The sequence below is a fragment of the Erpetoichthys calabaricus genome, chromosome 4, assembly GCF_900747795.2.
Source record: "Erpetoichthys calabaricus chromosome 4, fErpCal1.3, whole genome shotgun sequence".
In the NCBI taxonomy this organism is placed as follows: Eukaryota; Metazoa; Chordata; class Cladistia; order Polypteriformes; family Polypteridae; genus Erpetoichthys; species Erpetoichthys calabaricus.
In genome coordinates this window covers 241153104-241170887 of record NC_041397.2, presented here as the reverse complement: position 1 = coordinate 241170887, position 17784 = coordinate 241153104, and the positions used below count along the sequence as shown (strand labels likewise).

The window sequence follows — 17784 nt, the reverse complement described above, 5'->3', positions numbered from 1 at the left end:
ACTGGACTGCCAATACTGATGCGCTGTGCAAGAAAGGACAAAGCCGGTTATACTTCCTTAGAAGGCTGGCTTCCTTCAACATCTGCAATAAGATGCTGCAGATGTTCTATCAAACAGCTGTGGCGAGCGCCCTCTTCTACGCAGTGGTGTGCTGGGGAGGCAGCATTAAGAGGAAAGACGCCTCACGCCTGGACAAACTGGTGAGGAAGGCAGGCTCTATTGTTGGCATGGAGCTGGACAGTTTAACATCTGTGGCAGAGTGAAGGGCGCTCAGCAGGCTCCTATCAATTATGGAGAATCCACTGCATCCACTAAATAATGTCATCTCCAGACAGAAGAGCAGCTTCAGTGACAGACTGCTGTCACTGTCCTGCTCCACAGACAAATTGAGGAGATCGTTCCTCCCCCAAACTATGCGACTCTTTAATTCCACCAGGGGGGGTAAACGTTAATATTTAACATTATACATAGTTATTGTCTGTTTTTTCACCTGTATTATTATCATTCTTTAATTTAATATTATTTATTTTATCAGTATGCTGCTGCTGAAGAATGTGAATTTCCCATTGGGATTAATAAAGTATCTATCTATCTATCTATCTATCTATCTATCTATCTATCTATCTATCTATCTATCTATCTATCTATCTATCTATCTATCTATCTATCTATCTATCTATCTATCTATCTGTCCTATGTGCAATATCTACATTATTAGCATTCTTTGTGCAATATTCATATCATTGGAAATTCATCTGCAATAATCACAGCCTAGCACAATATTGTTCTATTTGTCCTTTGTGCAGCATCTTTATCCTTTATATTATAATTATATATTCTTTATATTCTTTGTGTAATATTCATATCATTGGTAAATCAATTGTTGTACCTGCATAATCAGTAATATTTTTGTTTTGTCATGAGCTATGGGTAGTGACCGAAAGAACGAGATCGCGAATACAAGCGGCTGAAATGAGTTTCCTCTGCAGGGTGTCTGGGCTTTCCCTTAAAGATAGGGTGAGAAGCTCAGTCATCCGGGAGGGGCTCAGAGTAGAGCTGCTGCTCCTCCGCATCGAGAGGAGTCAGATGAGGTGGCTCGGGCATCTGATCAGGATGCCTCCTGGACGCCTCCCTGGTGAGGTGTTCCGGGCACGTCCAACCGGGAGGAGGCCCCGGGGAAGACCCAGGACACGCTGGAGGGACTATGTCTCTCGACTGGCCTGGGAACGCCTTGGGATTCTCCCGGAAGAGCTAGAAGAAGTGGCCGGGGAGAGGGAAGTCTGGGCATCTCTGCTCAAGCTGCTGCCCCCGCGACCCGACCTCAGATAAGCGGGAGACAATGGATGGATGGATGAATACCACATTTGTTGCCTAGCAATTAGCAAATATTAATTAGAATTCTTTATATTGTTTTATTTAGCGGTTTGTATATGCATTGCACTTTAATTTTACTTGTTTAAATGTTCGATTGTTTATTTTTTTTTCTTCGCATATGAAAGGAGAAGCTACTCTGTAATTTTGTTATACATGGTATAATGACAATAAAGGCTTCTAATTCTAATTCTAAGCCATTTCTGTAAGTTCTAGTGTCATGGAAACTAAATGAGTTTGAATGATCCAAGCTGCAACAATTCACTTATATATATATAATTTAAACGTAATCAGTTTGGTAGTGCTAGACACAATATTAGTCCACAAGCTACAAAGAATGCTGCAGCAGCCACTGAGTCAAAGGTAAGGGCAAAAAAATTACAAAAGGCACAATCACAAGGTTTGGAAATGTTATGTTTTGTTATTTTGCAGATGTGTTGGAAATGTCACATGTATATTAGTATACTAAAAATGTCTCAGTCCTAAGAATAACAATTTAAATAAAATTTAAAAAAATCTCTTGATGTCACAGCTCTTTTTAGTCAAAGAGACCTCAAGTGTTCAATCATTGTAAAGTCACCAATAACAGTCCCTAAAGTACTGTTCAAACCTACAGTAAATATGGGTGAAAATGTTAATGATCCCTGGATCTGTGTAGGTTTTTCTCTTAATGCTTTTTCTTCCACATCCCAAAGTTATGGATGTCAGAATGACTATATAGAAGACACAAGTATATGTTTTTGTAATGAAATGGTGCCCTAAACCAGGGATGCTTCATACCTCATGGCTAATGCCATTGGGATAGGCTCAAGTCCCATGTGGCCCTAAATACACATAAATATACATCATAAAATATCCCAATTAGTGTTCCCACTTTCATATGGATGCATACACAGGACATCTATTGGTGGCGTGATGATACTGTTGATGGTGGGGGAAAAAATGTGTTGCTCATGGTTTCTTAGCCAGTGGTGGAATGGCCTCACCATAGTAATTAAAACTTAATTGCTTCCAGATGAGGAATAAAAGGGGCCGCCTCACTCCACTCGGACAGCCGGAGTCGGGAGGCAGAGCTTGCGAGAGAGGAGTGGAGGCGGCAGAAAGGAAAAGAAGGAAAAGAAAAGAGGACTGTGATCAGTATTGTTGCAGGTTAGGGCATTGTGTGTCGTGCCAAAGACTGTAAAGAAACTAAAACGTGTGTATTTTGGGGACATTCTGGGTCTGTCTGTCTGTGTCCGGGGGTCAAACTCCACAACCAGTAGTTGTTTGTTTTTGTATTTTTTTTTTGTTTATTTAATTATATCTGTGTTACACACAGACAGCTTAGTAGGTAAGGTGCTGAATGGGGGATACCTGTTCAATGCCCACCACTGCTTCACTCTCTGAATCCACCAACTACTGCCTCAAGCTAAAAAACATGAAAACAATGGAATTACACATTTGTGATTTTAAAGTCACTTGGGACAAACATGTCAGTTACATAAATGCAATAACCTTCCAATAATACCACACCATCAGGACTGTGCCCTGCTAGAATAATAGAAATAAAAAACTATCCTACTGTATATCATGAACAGTAGACCCAACATGCTTCACAGACTGACACTAATTTCAAATTTATATACAGTATAGGACACAAAATTAAAAAACTGTTATTATAATCAATTTTAAATAAAAACTTTCCAATACAAGTAAGCATTATTTGAATGAAATTGCAGGGATTACAGTTGGCAAAAATAAAGAAAGTCTGTTGCTGCGCCCGTTATAAATTAAACTTGAAGACTAATTTTGAGGTTTTTGCCATTTGCTGTCAGTCAGAAGGAGTAAACGTCACTGTCACAAAATGCATCTCCTTTTCCAATTCGTGTACACTTTCATTTTTTGATTCAATACTTATTGCTTTCGATCTGATGGTACAGTTGTCCATGACCATACCTTCAGATGAAGGTGCCAGCTCTGCTTTTCTCTTCAACGTATTTTGGTCAATTAGTGTCAAGCAAGATGAGCTATTCTTCCTTTCGTGGCTTCAACTTAGTAACATTTTTTAAGGTGCTGAAATATCATTCATTTTTTTTTTAGTTTTCTGAACCCACTTTTGCCCTTAAGGGAATCCTAACACAAGGGAGGAACACTGTCTGGATCGGATGGCATTCCATCACTCAATACACTCACACTCTCTCAGCATGAACTTTTTCCAAAGTCATCAGACTGAAAGTTTAAGTACTATGTGCTGATGCCTTTCACCCAGAGAGAGTTGAAACACTAGATGCCAAATTATCAGAATTTCACTTCAATTATGAATGCATGAATTTACAAAATGCACTAAAATGTTTAACTTCTTATGCTTAAAAAAATCACACAAAGATCACATTGCTGCCCACACACAATTGGGTCCAGTATCAGAGACAAAATCACCTCACCTCCCACCTCACAGTTATGCAACAATAAAAGTATGATTGCATACTTTCACACCAAACCTAACTGTCTAGAGGCCAGTGGGCAAGCAGAGCCTACAACATGAAAGCTACACACTAAATGATCAGTTTGCCGTTCATCCATCTCACTCAAATAACATTTGTATAGTACAGAAGAATGGAATTACTGTCATGTTTTGTTTTTATTATGATGCTGTAGGATGAGGTGCACGTGTTTCCAGAATTTTGTGCCACAGCCTTTATCCCAGACAGGGCCCCGTCTCTAATCCCACATTGCAGAGTGGCAAGCTATAGTAAATGAAAACCCTGCCAAAGCCGATGAATACTAGGCAGCCGGACATGAATGGCCTTGCACTAAATCACACCCTGTCGCCTCCCCATTCACTATTATCCTTCTCTGCTGGCTGTGCTGACATTTGCGGTATCAGTGGAGGCATTCGGCTGAAGTACAAAAGACTTCTAGTTAGCCGCTTTAACCCTCTGACAAAAAAGGCCTTTTATCTGGATTTTAAATATATATTGTAACAGAGCTGCCCAGATGTTGATCCAAACCCAGCAAAGTAGCACAACACCAGAGCTGCTAAAACAAAGTTTCTTTGAATTGCTTTGTCAGTGTACTGTATTGTATGTCAAAGAACCTATGGTGGGCACAATTAACTAACTACACATAGACAAAACAAGCTATATGCATCTCTAGACTGATTTAGTTTCTTTACTCAAAAACACACTCTGTGACTCAGAGATAACGTTTTCACTTACCTTTAAGTTTGGATGCACCACAGGGTGGGATATCACCCACCAAACACTTTAATAGCAAAGCTTGACACTTGCACAACAAAGTTTTTCCGTGCCATACATGGTAGATGATATTAAGGGGCAAGCCAAGACACATACCCCAAGCTGGTAAATAACATCATTTCAGGTGGCTAACAACTTGATGAACTTTGGTCCTAAACAAGGAATAAGCCAATTGTTTCTCCCATTCCTAAAGAGCTGTAGGACACAAAGACTGATGCATGGTACGGATCCTCCTTATTCACATCAAATCTCATGTTAATACAAACTGAACTCTTCTGAAGCCCTCACATATACATGTGGGCTGTAAGCAGACAGATGTCAGTTTTGTGGGGGGGGGGGGGGGGGGGGGGGGGGGGGTGCTGTTACTGGTTAATTGTATTCTTATTTCATTGATTTCATTGTTACATGTCTGAATGGAGGTCAGACGGAGCTCTTAGGGGATGGCAACCTAAGACTCAAGCTAAACAGCAAGTGTCTTTACCCCCTATAGTGGCAGAGCTTTTGACTAGGTAAGTGCTACAACTCATTAATTTTGCCTTTGTCTTAAAGGGCAATGGGTTAATTGCATTATGAGATGGTAGGCTAGTCAGCCATGTTCCCAAAAACAGCTGTTTTGTGCAAATTAACATTAGATGGAAACATCCCACCTTTTAATTGAGGACATTGTAAAGTACACAAAACATACTCTCCGGCAGTAAAATTTGGCAATTCAATTCATAGAAGAAACCAGCCATATGGAACAGATATTAGGACTAATAAAAACTACAAAAATTCTGTTAGCTAATTTTTACTTTATCTTTCAATAAATGGAGGCTAAACAGAAAGAGTGCTATGTAGGGATGCATAACCATTGACTTTTACTGATTAGGCAGCTGGCTGTGTGGCTTAGCAGCAGTGGCATGGGACTGTAAAGCATAAGGCTTCAGGTTCACCATTTAACTGTGTGCCCCTAAGCAAATCAATTAATCTGCTCATGCTACAGTTTGCAAAATAAATAGTTGCCCTCCATCTAAAAAGTATCTTGGAATTGTGCGCACCTCAGAAAAATACTGCATCAAATAAAGTTTGTTTATTCAAAATCAGTGCAGCCTAGTTGTTTCCACCACTATACCGTGCTGGATTTCACTGCCAGTCTGGGCACTGCCTGGTTGGGATTTTTGCCTGCATGTTTATTTATTTATTTTTCTCCTTCTGGTGCTCTGGGTTTACTATCACATACAGGATAGGCTAACTGGTAACCTTAAAATAGTCTAGAGTGGTTCTGGGTGTGCTGTTTCAGGCTAATTCCTAAGCTGCAGATGTAGAAAATTAACATCAAAACTTGTAGTATATAAGGGCATTGGTTTGGTGTTATACTAAAGAAAAATTCTGATTAAAATAAAGGTTATTTGTTCATATGTCTGTGCTCACTGCCCACAGTATAGGTACCAGTTTACAGCAGATTAAGGAAGGTAAGCAGATTAGAAAATGAATGGATTGATAGATGTTTAAAAGCAAAACTCATAAGCGATGAGAGATAAGAGATGGAATATCACCACTGGAAAGAAAAATCAAGATTAACAGGAAACTAGCATTTATATGTATATAAATCTATATATATATATATATATATATATATATATATATATATATATATATATATATATATATATATATATATATATAATGAAAATGTTTATTATAATTATATAATGTTCATTAACTTTGGGGTCTGCTTGTCTAAGTGAGACACTTTACCAGCGACACTAAACAGACCTCACTAAAGGACATAAGAAGATGCACCGTTTCTTAAGAACAGGTAAGGACACAGTATGCAAGCAGGTATATGCTGTGAGAATCTACTGGTTGGATAAGTTTCATCCTCTGGACCTGCCCAGTGCTCAATGGCTCAGCACTCTGCTACACAATTCACAAAATGAGTTAGGAAGGGTTTGAACTAGGAGACTCCAGGGATCCAGCTCTATACTAAACAGTCCTCTCAGACTACTGTTAACATAACATCTGGTGATCTGGTCAGCAGCATTTCACTGAATGGCCCCACAGTTACTTTGGAAGCAAATTGGGAGGTAAAGGGACCACACTCAGTTACACAAAGGGTGTCAGAACTGAAAGGATTACTGAGTAAAATGCTATAACCCCTGTAACCTCTTAGACTCCTCTTAATATAAGAGGATATGATCTAATTCAGGAATTTGCAGGAATTGCTCTATGAGTTAAATTCTAAACTGGGAATCTATTGCTCTCAAAACTTTTTCAAATTTACCCTTTGTTACACACGTGCATTTGGGAGTCAACCAAAGGGACCAGAAGATGCTAATTCCAAGCCAGGCCAGGGGGCGGCGGGGTGCACTAAATCTCTCTCTTTTCTCTCTGCAGATCAGACACGAGAAATTCCGCCTGTACCCGACTACGCTCAAACGACATAATTTCCGGTCCCAGCCCCGAGGACATCACTTCCCTTGAACCACCTTAAAAACCCGCCGTCCTACCTACTTGAGTCAGTTCTCTTTTTGACTCAAACCTGTACAAGTTGTACTTAAAACTTCAACCTTTTGCAGCCAGGGAAAGTATACGGGTGGCTGCCCCAAACCTTCACTGTGTGTCTGGATATTTATTTCACTCCTTATGGTAGCACACTAGGAGAGAAAATTATTGGATTCTGTTAGACAGTTGATGAATTCGGACTCTTGGACTCAAATCCTGTACCCACAGGACCATTTAGATTCTTGTGAACAAAAAGTTAGGTGATCTGATTAAAGTCAGCACAGGGAATCAGACTCTGACACAAAGACATAATTTTTCAAAAAGACTACTCTGAAGAACAATGAGACATGATGTAATTTACCTCCATTACAAACAGCAATGAAAATCCTGAACTGGCCTTTTAGCCAACAACCTAATGGATAACAAAGACTTCTTTCTGAGACAGAGGAAATTTTCCCTGACATAACTCTAACAGTCACTGAGGATTAGTGGGTAAACAGGGAGCCCAATGGGTTAAGACTCTCTTACTACTTAGCCATAAAGCCTACTATGAGCAATTAGAGTCAGAGAGGAACAGACATTGTGTCTTAGCAGGCTTTTGAACTGGGGGCAGTCTGATTTATTGCTTAAACCATTCAATTTATGAATGAGAATTATTAGATTTGCTTAAGAGATTTGGGAAGTGCTAGAGTTGATGTGCACCTCAAGACTGTCTACTCAGCTCTTACCACTGACCTGACTTGTGACAGAAGTGTCAACTAAATAAAAATGACAAACAATAAAGCCCGAGTTGTGCTAGACCATTCATGCCTATTACCACCATGCCCTTAAACAGAACTGGAATGACATGGATAAAGTTGGAGCAACCAAATCCGAAATGTCTCATCTGTCTTCCACCCCAATACCATTCTTGCCTTTTTAAATATGAATCTAACAGCCATGCTCATCCACTTAAAAAAATGTAAAGCAGATGAAGAAAAAAATTCAAGTGAAAAACAGAACTCCAGAAAAGTAGTTCAGCAAGCAGTAATGATCTTGCTTATTCTAGCCACGCGAAACACTGCAGGCCAGGATGCTGTCTCCTGAGGTGACATGATTTTCTAAAGAGCTCACCGGGCCATCTGCTGGACAAAGATTAATGGTTTAGGGCTAATGCCCAGTTAGTGAAATGGCACATGAAATCATCACTAATGGAACCGGGTCAGTGGCCTGGAGGAGAACAGGAGTGACATGGCCCCATCCTACTGATGACCCCTTCTTCTAGTAAAGGGTAATGAGATAGGGCTTTATTATTATCTATGACATTGTACATTCTTGAAAGCAATTTTGCATTACATTTATTTTGTTTATTCATTTATAAACCTGATTATTCCAATACAGTGTCATAATGGAGCAGGATAAAAATACCTGACCAATGGGATTATCTCTCCCCCCTCACTGCTGGCCTAGCACAACAAGCACATTCACTAAAATGATTGTATCTGCTACTTTGATTGTTAAAACCCTGTATTTAAATATGGATCCAACAATATGTGTAGGCAGACCTCCAAATACTGGGGTCCAAGTCTATCAGTAGGCATGTCTTTCCTTAAAGAAGTACATACAACGTACAACATTTGGACACACTTTACCTCATCTAGAATTCTAGGCTAAGTGGCTTAAAAAATAAATCATGAGATGCCACACAAATGTCTAGATCTTTGTTAAACTGGCAGGCACATCAGTGGTCTACAATCAAGTTATAATAGTAAAACTGTTTGTGTGAGTGTGCCTTTCAAAAGACTACCATTCAATCTAGGAAGCAGGACCAACTCCCAGATATTGCTATCAAGAACAAGTTATAGTGAGGCATAAACTGTAAAGGGATTAAAACAGCAAGGAAAAAGAATATGTGGAATAATGGAAAGGTGAATGGATAGGAGGAATATAAAAACAACCTGCTGCCAATAAGTGAAAATAAAGGGTTGTAATCTAATAAAACAATAAAGATAGCCCTTCATGGACTCCTGCACATCCACTCACATTTCATTAATAAGACAATTGGTTCTTTCTTCTTCTACTGGCTCTCTGATCCTCCTGATTGCTTGCTCTGATGTGAGAGTAGATGAACTGTTCTCTTAGGGCATCTTGTTCATATATAGGCTCCAGACATTGACCTCAAACAGAATTACTCCACTGGAACCTCCTAATGTGATGCACAAGGAGGGAGTGACTGTACACCCTAGTCTAACCTCTGATATTCAAGGTAGTAATAGTAGTGGAGTAGTATTGTACAGAGTACAGTGAAATGTTTATTTGATGGATTATTAGCAGCCAAGTGGAATTTCCAATAATTAACAAAAAAAATACAAACTTTGGGGCTGAGGGAGACAGATTCATTAAATTATCTTAATAGTCAAAGTTCTGCTATATCTCATTAAGATTATTCAGTAACCCCTTCCTCCAATGAGAGTGGGGCCTGGGGCTCTGGGGAACACAAGCAAACTTCATCTTGGGACTTCCTCTTGTTACCTCCCTCCATTCAACATGTGGGCATCAGTAAAATATTTGCTGACAATACTGTATTTGCCTACTGCCAAGGTATTACTTGTCATATGAGGAAAATGAAAAGAAACACCACCTAAAGGCACTGCTTCACAACTGCTGAGTAGCAGCAGTTTTATTTGTCAGGCAAGGAGTTTCCGCTCTGCCCCGTGTCTTCCCAAGCCTCCCCCACACACTCAAACTAAAAAGACACGCTGATCAATCACTTCAAACACTAGCCCTCTATCTGCCAAATAAGAGAGCACAGATGACATTTCTGTGATAAATATTCTGTCTTGTTCGCCTGATCTTAAAAAATGCAGCAATCGTGACCCTCAAGCATCTCTTCTCATTGAACTAGGACTTCATATTCATATTTCGAAGGGACAACATTTATGTCCCTCTGTGTCGAAAATGCAGCACAAAGCAAAATCAAGAATAACATAAAAAGTACAAGGTACATAGTAACTGTGGCCCCTCCAAAGAGGTGAAAAACATTTAACAAAAGAATAAAAAAATACACATAAAAATCTGGATGTGCTTAGTACTCCAGATAGTACAATCTGACAGGCCGCCCTCTAGGTATCAATGCAAATTAAATCAAAGGTCAAAGGTTGAAACATTATTTCCTTTCCCATTACCAGTGAACAATGGCCAAGGTAATCTGTCCTCTGAGATGAACACACTCCAGCAAACACTTAGGTGCCTTTCTTCATTTTTATAATACATCAGTGGCTGTTGGTATCAATCATCTCTTCTCCCAAGTGATTTCATTTTTGCAAGATAGTCAAGAGTGGGGTTAGGCGCCCCCTGTGCTGACACCAACCTTGAGTCAGCAGCCTCCCATCCAGATGCATTGAATTGTGATCTCCTTTGCATCTGTCCACATTGATCACAATTAAAGCAGCGGTGTTCTGGACGGGGCAGTTGATTGGGGCTTCGGTTACTCCGCCCCAAAACGCCAATGCCAGCTTTTACAACAAATTCGTGGCTTTAATTGGAGAAGAGACCTATTAAGATCGACAGAAAAAAGGCTGAAGACAAGAAAAAAAACGTCAACAGTAGTCAGTCAATAAGTACAGGAATGAAAACGGAGGGGTGCTATAAAGAGGCGTAGTATTAATTCGGAAATTCATTTGCCTAATACACCCAAACCAAAATACAGGTGTCACACGAGGTCCTTTAAGAAAAAAAAGACTATCAAAGCAGACCATATGAAAATTAAACTACAACCCAGAAGTATCGTAGGAAACACTAGAAAGACTAAAAGACCTGAAACTAAGAAGCACAATTTTATAATCTGGAGTCAAATGACGGCATATACGAAAAAAAAATTATTTTTTAAAGAATTCGATCAAGTAAACTTAACAACAGTAATAACGGTTGGGAGTATGCGCAAGAGTGAAAAAAAAAATCATGCGAACATTACGCAGTAAACAGATTGAACTGAATCCTTCCGTTAGAGCTTGAGGAAAAGCCATACAATTAGCAATGGATTAATATCAGGTGAAATTATCAATGAAAGGGATGAAGGCGAAAGCGTGAACGTTGTTGTAGGCATTTTTAACGAGATGCGTAAACGCGGTGTACCAATTGAAGAGAATGAAAATGCAAAGATCTAGATGCGAGATGACCGCGCCCCCATCATTCACTCTATTCTCCGCCCTCCCGCCTTCAAAAATCGTCTTGTAACAAAGTTGCATTCCCAAAGCTATTCACACTAGACATCACACGCCTGTCATAGATACTCCCCCGTACAAACTGACTGCGCTTCACTTTCCGACACCTTCTAGTGCTCGACTCTAGAACACGGATACAGCAACAGAGCGGGGGTGACAAGCTCTTCCCTGGCTCACTTTAGGAACTTCTCTCTCGTCCCACACTCCAGAAGCTGCTAGCCTGCCGAGATGCCATATGTGTGCAGCCGGATCGACTCAACCTATTCATCGGGCGGCCGAAGTAATGTGCTTCGGCTTATATCTAACCAATCACTGACGGGTCACCTTAAAGGTCAAGCAAGGCAGTAGTTTTATATAGCACCATTCGCATCAGACCTCTTAAGAAAGTAGCCCACGACTGTACGATCAGTACCTGGGAACATAGCCACCCGCGGGAGGTACACTGCAACTGATAAACCCAGCCAAGGAGAGGAAAGCATCAGCGGCGGTAATAGCGGCGAGTGAAACATCATTCCTTACCTGAGGATTGCCGTGTCACCCTGCCGAATGGTGATGTTATCGGTTCCTCTCAGGAAATCCGTGCTTCGGACTGGCAGTCCTGTGGGAAGAAGGCACAGTATTCTCAGCAGAACAGCCTGCAACTGTCTCCGACAAAAAGATCCCTTTCCCACCATGGTCAGGCAGTAGATCCCCAGTGTTGTAAATACTCCAGAGTAGAAAGAAAGCGGACGCGAAAAAGACGGCGATCCGAAGCTACACACGCGCGGGAGAAGTCTCGGCAGCGCTGGAGTGAGCGGCTGCGAAGTGCGCGCTGTTTGGCGGCGCCCTCCCTCCCTGACTTCCTCTCTCTCTCTCTCTCTCTCTCGATCCTGCTCTCTCTGCTAGTCCCCTCAGCAGTGAGCCCCCTCCCCCGCTACACTTCACTCGACTGGCCCCCTCAGGCTGGAATCCTCGCGCGCGCGCGCGCTTGCTCGCTCGTTGTCACGACAACAACCCCATCCGAGCAGGTCCTGCGCCTCATCGAAGTGGCCACCGTCAAACTTCTTCTTTGTAGACAGTTAGCCCTTCCTACTTTCCGCAGCTGGGCACAGCGCTTCCCCGAAAATGAGCTGCTGCCACTGCCGCAGATTCTCTCACACTCCCCCAGCCTCCAGCAGGGTTTGTTTCTCCTTGCTCGTACTAATTGCTATCTATGCAGCGCATCTTCAGCTCCGCTTTATTATCATCGCACTGCTAGCAGACACCTTTCGCTTCGGTATGTTGCCTTGGCTCGATATATTTTTATGATGCAGGCAGCGATCTCTGGTTATTCGAGATGCACATCTTAAACTCGTTTTCACGCTACAAACATATTCGCGCACCTTTATCTTGCAGTTGGGGTTTCCTTAGAACTTATTAGCCACGGACTTCTTAGAGAAACATTATACTGGCGTTTGGCCGTTTTTGTTGTCCACAGCCCGCACGTTTCTTCCTTAAAGCTGCACATGTCACTGGGTCTTTGCGTGTGACTACCGCGTATTCTGTGCTTGCTTCTCTGACAACCTACTTGATCTCCCTCACGCGCATTCTCAACCTATGCTTACTTTCTTTTTCAGACTCTTTACTTTATAGATCTGCACGATTTCGTGCCGAGCGACACGATCGCGTATTACACATTATTGCTGCCTCACAAAGGCTCCAGTCATTAGTGGCATCTCATTTGGGAGAAGCTGGTATATGCCCTACCAGCATTTTTGTGGCCTCCAGTGACATATTGCTAGGTTAATTGGCCTGCACAAACGTGCCCAGTGGTGTGCTGTTTCTCATCCTGCTGCTAGGATAACCCATGGCTCCTTACAACCATGGAAAATTCCGTTTCAGAAAGTAGATCGTTGCCTGAACTGCGCTAGAGGAAAAACGAAGAAGTAGTTTTTTTAGTGATACTTGTGTGACATTTATCTGTGAGAGTGGGTGTGTGTGTGTGTGCTGTCCAGGGCAGGTTACTGTCTTGTGCATAATGGCGCTGGGATTAGTTCTGGCTCGCTATGACCATGTACAGATATGCAAGTTAGGAAATGGATGTCTGGATGAATAATTTTATTAAATTTTTTTCTAACTAACACTCCTGATATGCACCCCCCCCCCCCCCATATCTTTTTCAGTTTCTACTCCAATTAATCGAGTTTTCCCTTCCTCCATTATAAAGACATAAATTGTAAGTTGTTTGACTGTTCCATATTGACTCAGCAGGGATAAGCCTTGAACCCAATGTTGAGAACCATGAATTGCCTTTCCTACCTGTTAGTACATGTTGGCTAGGTGTTAACTTGCTAAGGTTCACTAAACTATGGTTTTGAATTTGTACTGGTAGTGTAGCTTGCTGGCCTCAGGTGCTGGGCTACAAGGCAACATGCATGCAGCTTAATCTCCACCATTCACTCACTCAGTCACTGTGTGATATAACAGCAATCACTTCGTCTGTAGATGATTTCTTTTATACAAATATGGAAATAACAGTATGGTGGTGCAGCATATGGCTGAATGAACATCAGTTTCCATGCCTGTTGCATATTTTTATAAATTCTGCCTAGTTATCAACTGACTAATTCAATCCAGAACTGTCTGCACTAATTTCTAAGGATCATAGCTGTTTTACTGTGTAAGTTCATTTGGTAGTGCAGCAGTAACTTGTTATATGAATCTTGTTATAATATTGAGATTAATTGTCACTTTATCTGTTTAAACTGTATAAATTCATTTCTTTTCTGTAAGCATGCAGAGCTAAGACAGATTTAGCACAGAGTGCCAGCATTCAGAATTGCTGGGCCAAGCATGAGGATAAGACGGACAGGTACAGCTGGAGGACTGTGTCAGCCTAAAGGAGAACTGAGTGTTATTTTAAACCTACTGTCTGATGTCAGGTAAAAGTTTGTACCCTTGTTTGGAAATGGGCTCTGTGCCATCTGGGGGCTTGCACGTGGAGAAATACTATAAAGCATCTTGGAGGATTGCCAGCCATTGGGAGACCTGACACCCAGACTACAGGAGACTATGTCGAATTAGTCCGAGAAATCCTTCCTGCGCTGTGACGATGACTGCAAACTCCATACGCAAGGTCCCCACCCTTGGACTGAGTACTGCGGTGTGTTTCCCCCGTTAATTATGCAGCGTAAGCCGAAATTAAATAAGAGCTAAGCTTATCCTTCGATCTCATGTAATTTTATAAACAGTCAATTTGCATGGGGTGGGAGGGATAATATTTATTTAAATTCAGGTTATTAAAACGCCGCAATTGAAAAAGAACACATTTCCAGAGAGCTAATACCTCTCTTCAGAAAACATAACTCTCTCAGGCTTCTACTGTTGCATGACCTGTTGGGTAACCTAGAGCAGTGCCCTTGTGATTTGTAAGTCACATTGGATAAACATGCAGGTATTTGGTAGATAAATACAATAAAAATACATACTATGATACCGTGTGAAACAGCACAGTGGCACTGCAGCGGCCTCACAGTTCCTAGCTCAGCCACTCACTGTGTGGTGCTAACACTTTCTCACAATGTCAGAGTTGTATTTCTCCTTATATTTGATTTTCTACAGTATTCCAGTAATGTGCCTGCAAGGTTACTCCGGTACTTACAGTGGGCTTGGTATACCAGGCAATGGACTGGTATTCTATCTAAAAATCTTTCTTCTTTGTGCCAATGATCTTGTAATGGAAAGATTTCACGATTCTCCCTTGCTCTGAATGCTGTTGAACTTGGGATCTGGCACCTGAATTGGAGAAGCCCTTATAAAAGTATATGGATGAATGGATAGGTGGATGAGATCGAACTATTTGAAATCTTGAAGCAATGTTACCAAGCACTTGTGATTTCTATGTCTCATTTGAATAACACCCGCTAACTAAATAAATAAAAATATCAAGATACTTTGAGATTTACTGGCCCACCTGAACCTTATTTAGGTAGACAGTGTGGCCCCCTAGTGGCTATGGTTGTGCTCCATAAAAAGTCCAAGATTACAAGTTGATTCTTTTCATGTATGATCCTGAATGAGTCACTTTACATGGTATTTTAGGAAGCTGGAAGTATATGTACTATGGATTTGTGATGTGATTGTCACTTTTTAAAAAAGTGTCTGGTTAGGACATACTGTATAATAATCCATCCATCCATTTTCCAACCCGCTGAATCCGAACACAGGGTCACGGGGGTCTGCTGGAGCCAATCCCAGCAAACACAGGGCACAAGGCAGGAAACAATCCCAGGCAGGGTGCCAACCCACCAGAGGACACACACAAACACACCAAGCACACACTAGGGACAATTTAGAATCACCAATCCACCATGTCTTCGGACTGTGGGAGGAAACCCACGCAGACACGGGGAGAACATGCAAACTTCACGCAGGGAGGACCCGGGAAGCGAACATGGGTCTCCTAACTGCGAGGCAGCAGTGCTACCACTGCGCCACCGTGCCGCCCCTGTATAATAATGCACTTCTTTAATACCCATGGTCCAAAAGAGGCTACTTTATGCAGTAGTAGCAATTGTTGTAGAAATGTCATGGTACAGAATACAGTAAAATTCTTACTTGCTTGCTGGACCAATATGCAACACATCACCACTCTCCTTTTTATTATGTGCAGTGACCATGGCTAGTGCTTCTGCTTCATAAGTCCAGTGTCCTATGTTGGAATCCCACACCCAAACACTGTCTGAGTTAAGTCGGCATGAGCCTCTCACATAATGGTAAGGTTAATTTAATTGGTGAGTTTATATTGACCCCTGTAAGTGTGTGTGTGTGCATAAGCAACCCCAAGACAGAATGGCACCCAGTCCAGGGGTGTTTGGTGTCTTGCATCTAATCCTCCTGACAGACAGGCTCTAGTCTCCCATGACTATGAATTGAATTAAGCAGGTTACTGAGTTTTTGCTTTGCCGTCTAGCCTTAGGAGTGTTATGCACGTCAAGCACATGATATACGTCATTCTATTAAACTTGTAGGTCTAGCCAACCATGTGCGAGAGACACTATATTAATGTGATTCCAATCTAGTATTAGCCTATATTCTCACATTCGGTACCTAGATCAACAGGTAAGATTTAATAACTTTAGTACTGGAGATCCTGACAACTACCAAGAACCATTGGTGTATTGTAGTGAACTTTATGACCCCTTATTTCTACGATACCATGGAAAGGAAAACAACAAGACCAAATTAATTTTGCATTCTTCTTCTCACGTTACTGTGCCCTCTACACCAATTACTGGGAGCTGCTCTTTTCCATCAGACTCTGCTTCAAAGCCTGCATCAGTGGGAAAAAACTAGAAAGTGGGTCATTTTCCAGCAGGCTGATGTCATGTCTTTTGTCATGCCTTGAGCGTTATTCAACCCTAGAAAATAAAAACAAACGGATCTACAACCAAACTGGGACTCAGAACCCTCCTTATAATTTTTTTTTTTTTTTTGCTTCTACCCCAATGCTCAAGTTGGTCATTGAATGGGAATCAATGAGAAGCGTACAAAAGCCCGAGGGAAGAACAAGAATAACACTGGCAGTGTGTCGAGCTTAAACTAATGAAGGGATCAGCGAGAAACCAGGGCAGACAGCTCTTCTCGTCAACTGAAACTCTCCTCTGTGTGCGGAGAGGGAACAGCTGAGCGCCTCTGACAGAGCAGCTGGAAGCCTCTGTGATTTAGGGAGCCTGCAGCTGTAGGGCTCCATGATTTAGGGAGCCTGCAGGTGTGAGACTGTCTGATTTAGGAATCTGGCAGCTGCAGGGCCCAGTGATTTAGAAACTCATCAGGTATGGCATTTTGGGATTTAAGAATCCTGCAGATGGGAGATTCAGTAAATCAGGAAGCATGAAGCTGAGTGATTAAAAGAGCCCGCAGACAACGGAGTTTGTGATTTAGGATCACCGCAGGTATTAGACTCTGATTTAACAATCCTTCAGATGTTGGACTCCGTTAAGTCAGGTTGCCCCTACTGTGAGTTTACATTCATAGGGGTTTTAGTGATTTGTGTTGTAAGCCACTGTAACAAAGTGACAATCTTGTACCAGCACAGTCCAAAGGTTTGGGATCATACAAAGGTTCTATAGATCTACCCATTCTCAAACCGAAAGAATCCAGTTTAAGGTCGTAGGGAGATGCATTGGGCACAAAGCATTTTAGCTCTGGATAGGACACCAGCTAATCACAGAGATACACACAAGAGATTCTGTAGTGTTAGTTTATGGTTAATGATCTTACAGACACCAAGCCATGCCAATCAATTTCAGGAAACTGCATTTTTGAGACTCTCCTCCAGTGTTGCTCTTAGTAGTATCCTACACGTTTCTGCTACTATAATGGGACAAGGTGGGAAAGGGAATGCCTGGCGAATCCTACAATCTACACATAAGGAACGTCAGCAGTTCAAATCCAGCAGGAGGCTCTGAAACGTCATACTAAGGTTTTATTGGCTCTGAATAGATTTCAGGCCTCTTTTCACATCTTTTTCTAAT

At 41.6% G+C, this 17784-nt stretch overlaps 1 protein-coding gene across 4 annotated transcripts in view; it reads right to left on the bottom strand.

Moving 5' to 3' along the window:
- lsamp (limbic system associated membrane protein) overlaps nt 1-12391 on the bottom strand; it is a 666837-nt gene extending 654446 nt beyond the window's left edge. For 2 of the 4 annotated variants that reach the window (XM_028800477.2, XM_051926294.1), the window contains exon 1: nt 11810-12390. In XM_028800477.2, coding sequence (XP_028656310.1) covers nt 11810-11964 — 155 coding nt within the window. In that variant the 5' untranslated portion in view covers nt 11965-12390. Of the gene's footprint in view, nt 1-11809 lie in introns of all 4 variants that reach the window. The other 2 variants (XM_028800476.2, XM_028800478.2) reach the window with 2 other exon arrangements.
- Nucleotides 12392-17784: the final 5393 nt, after the last annotated feature.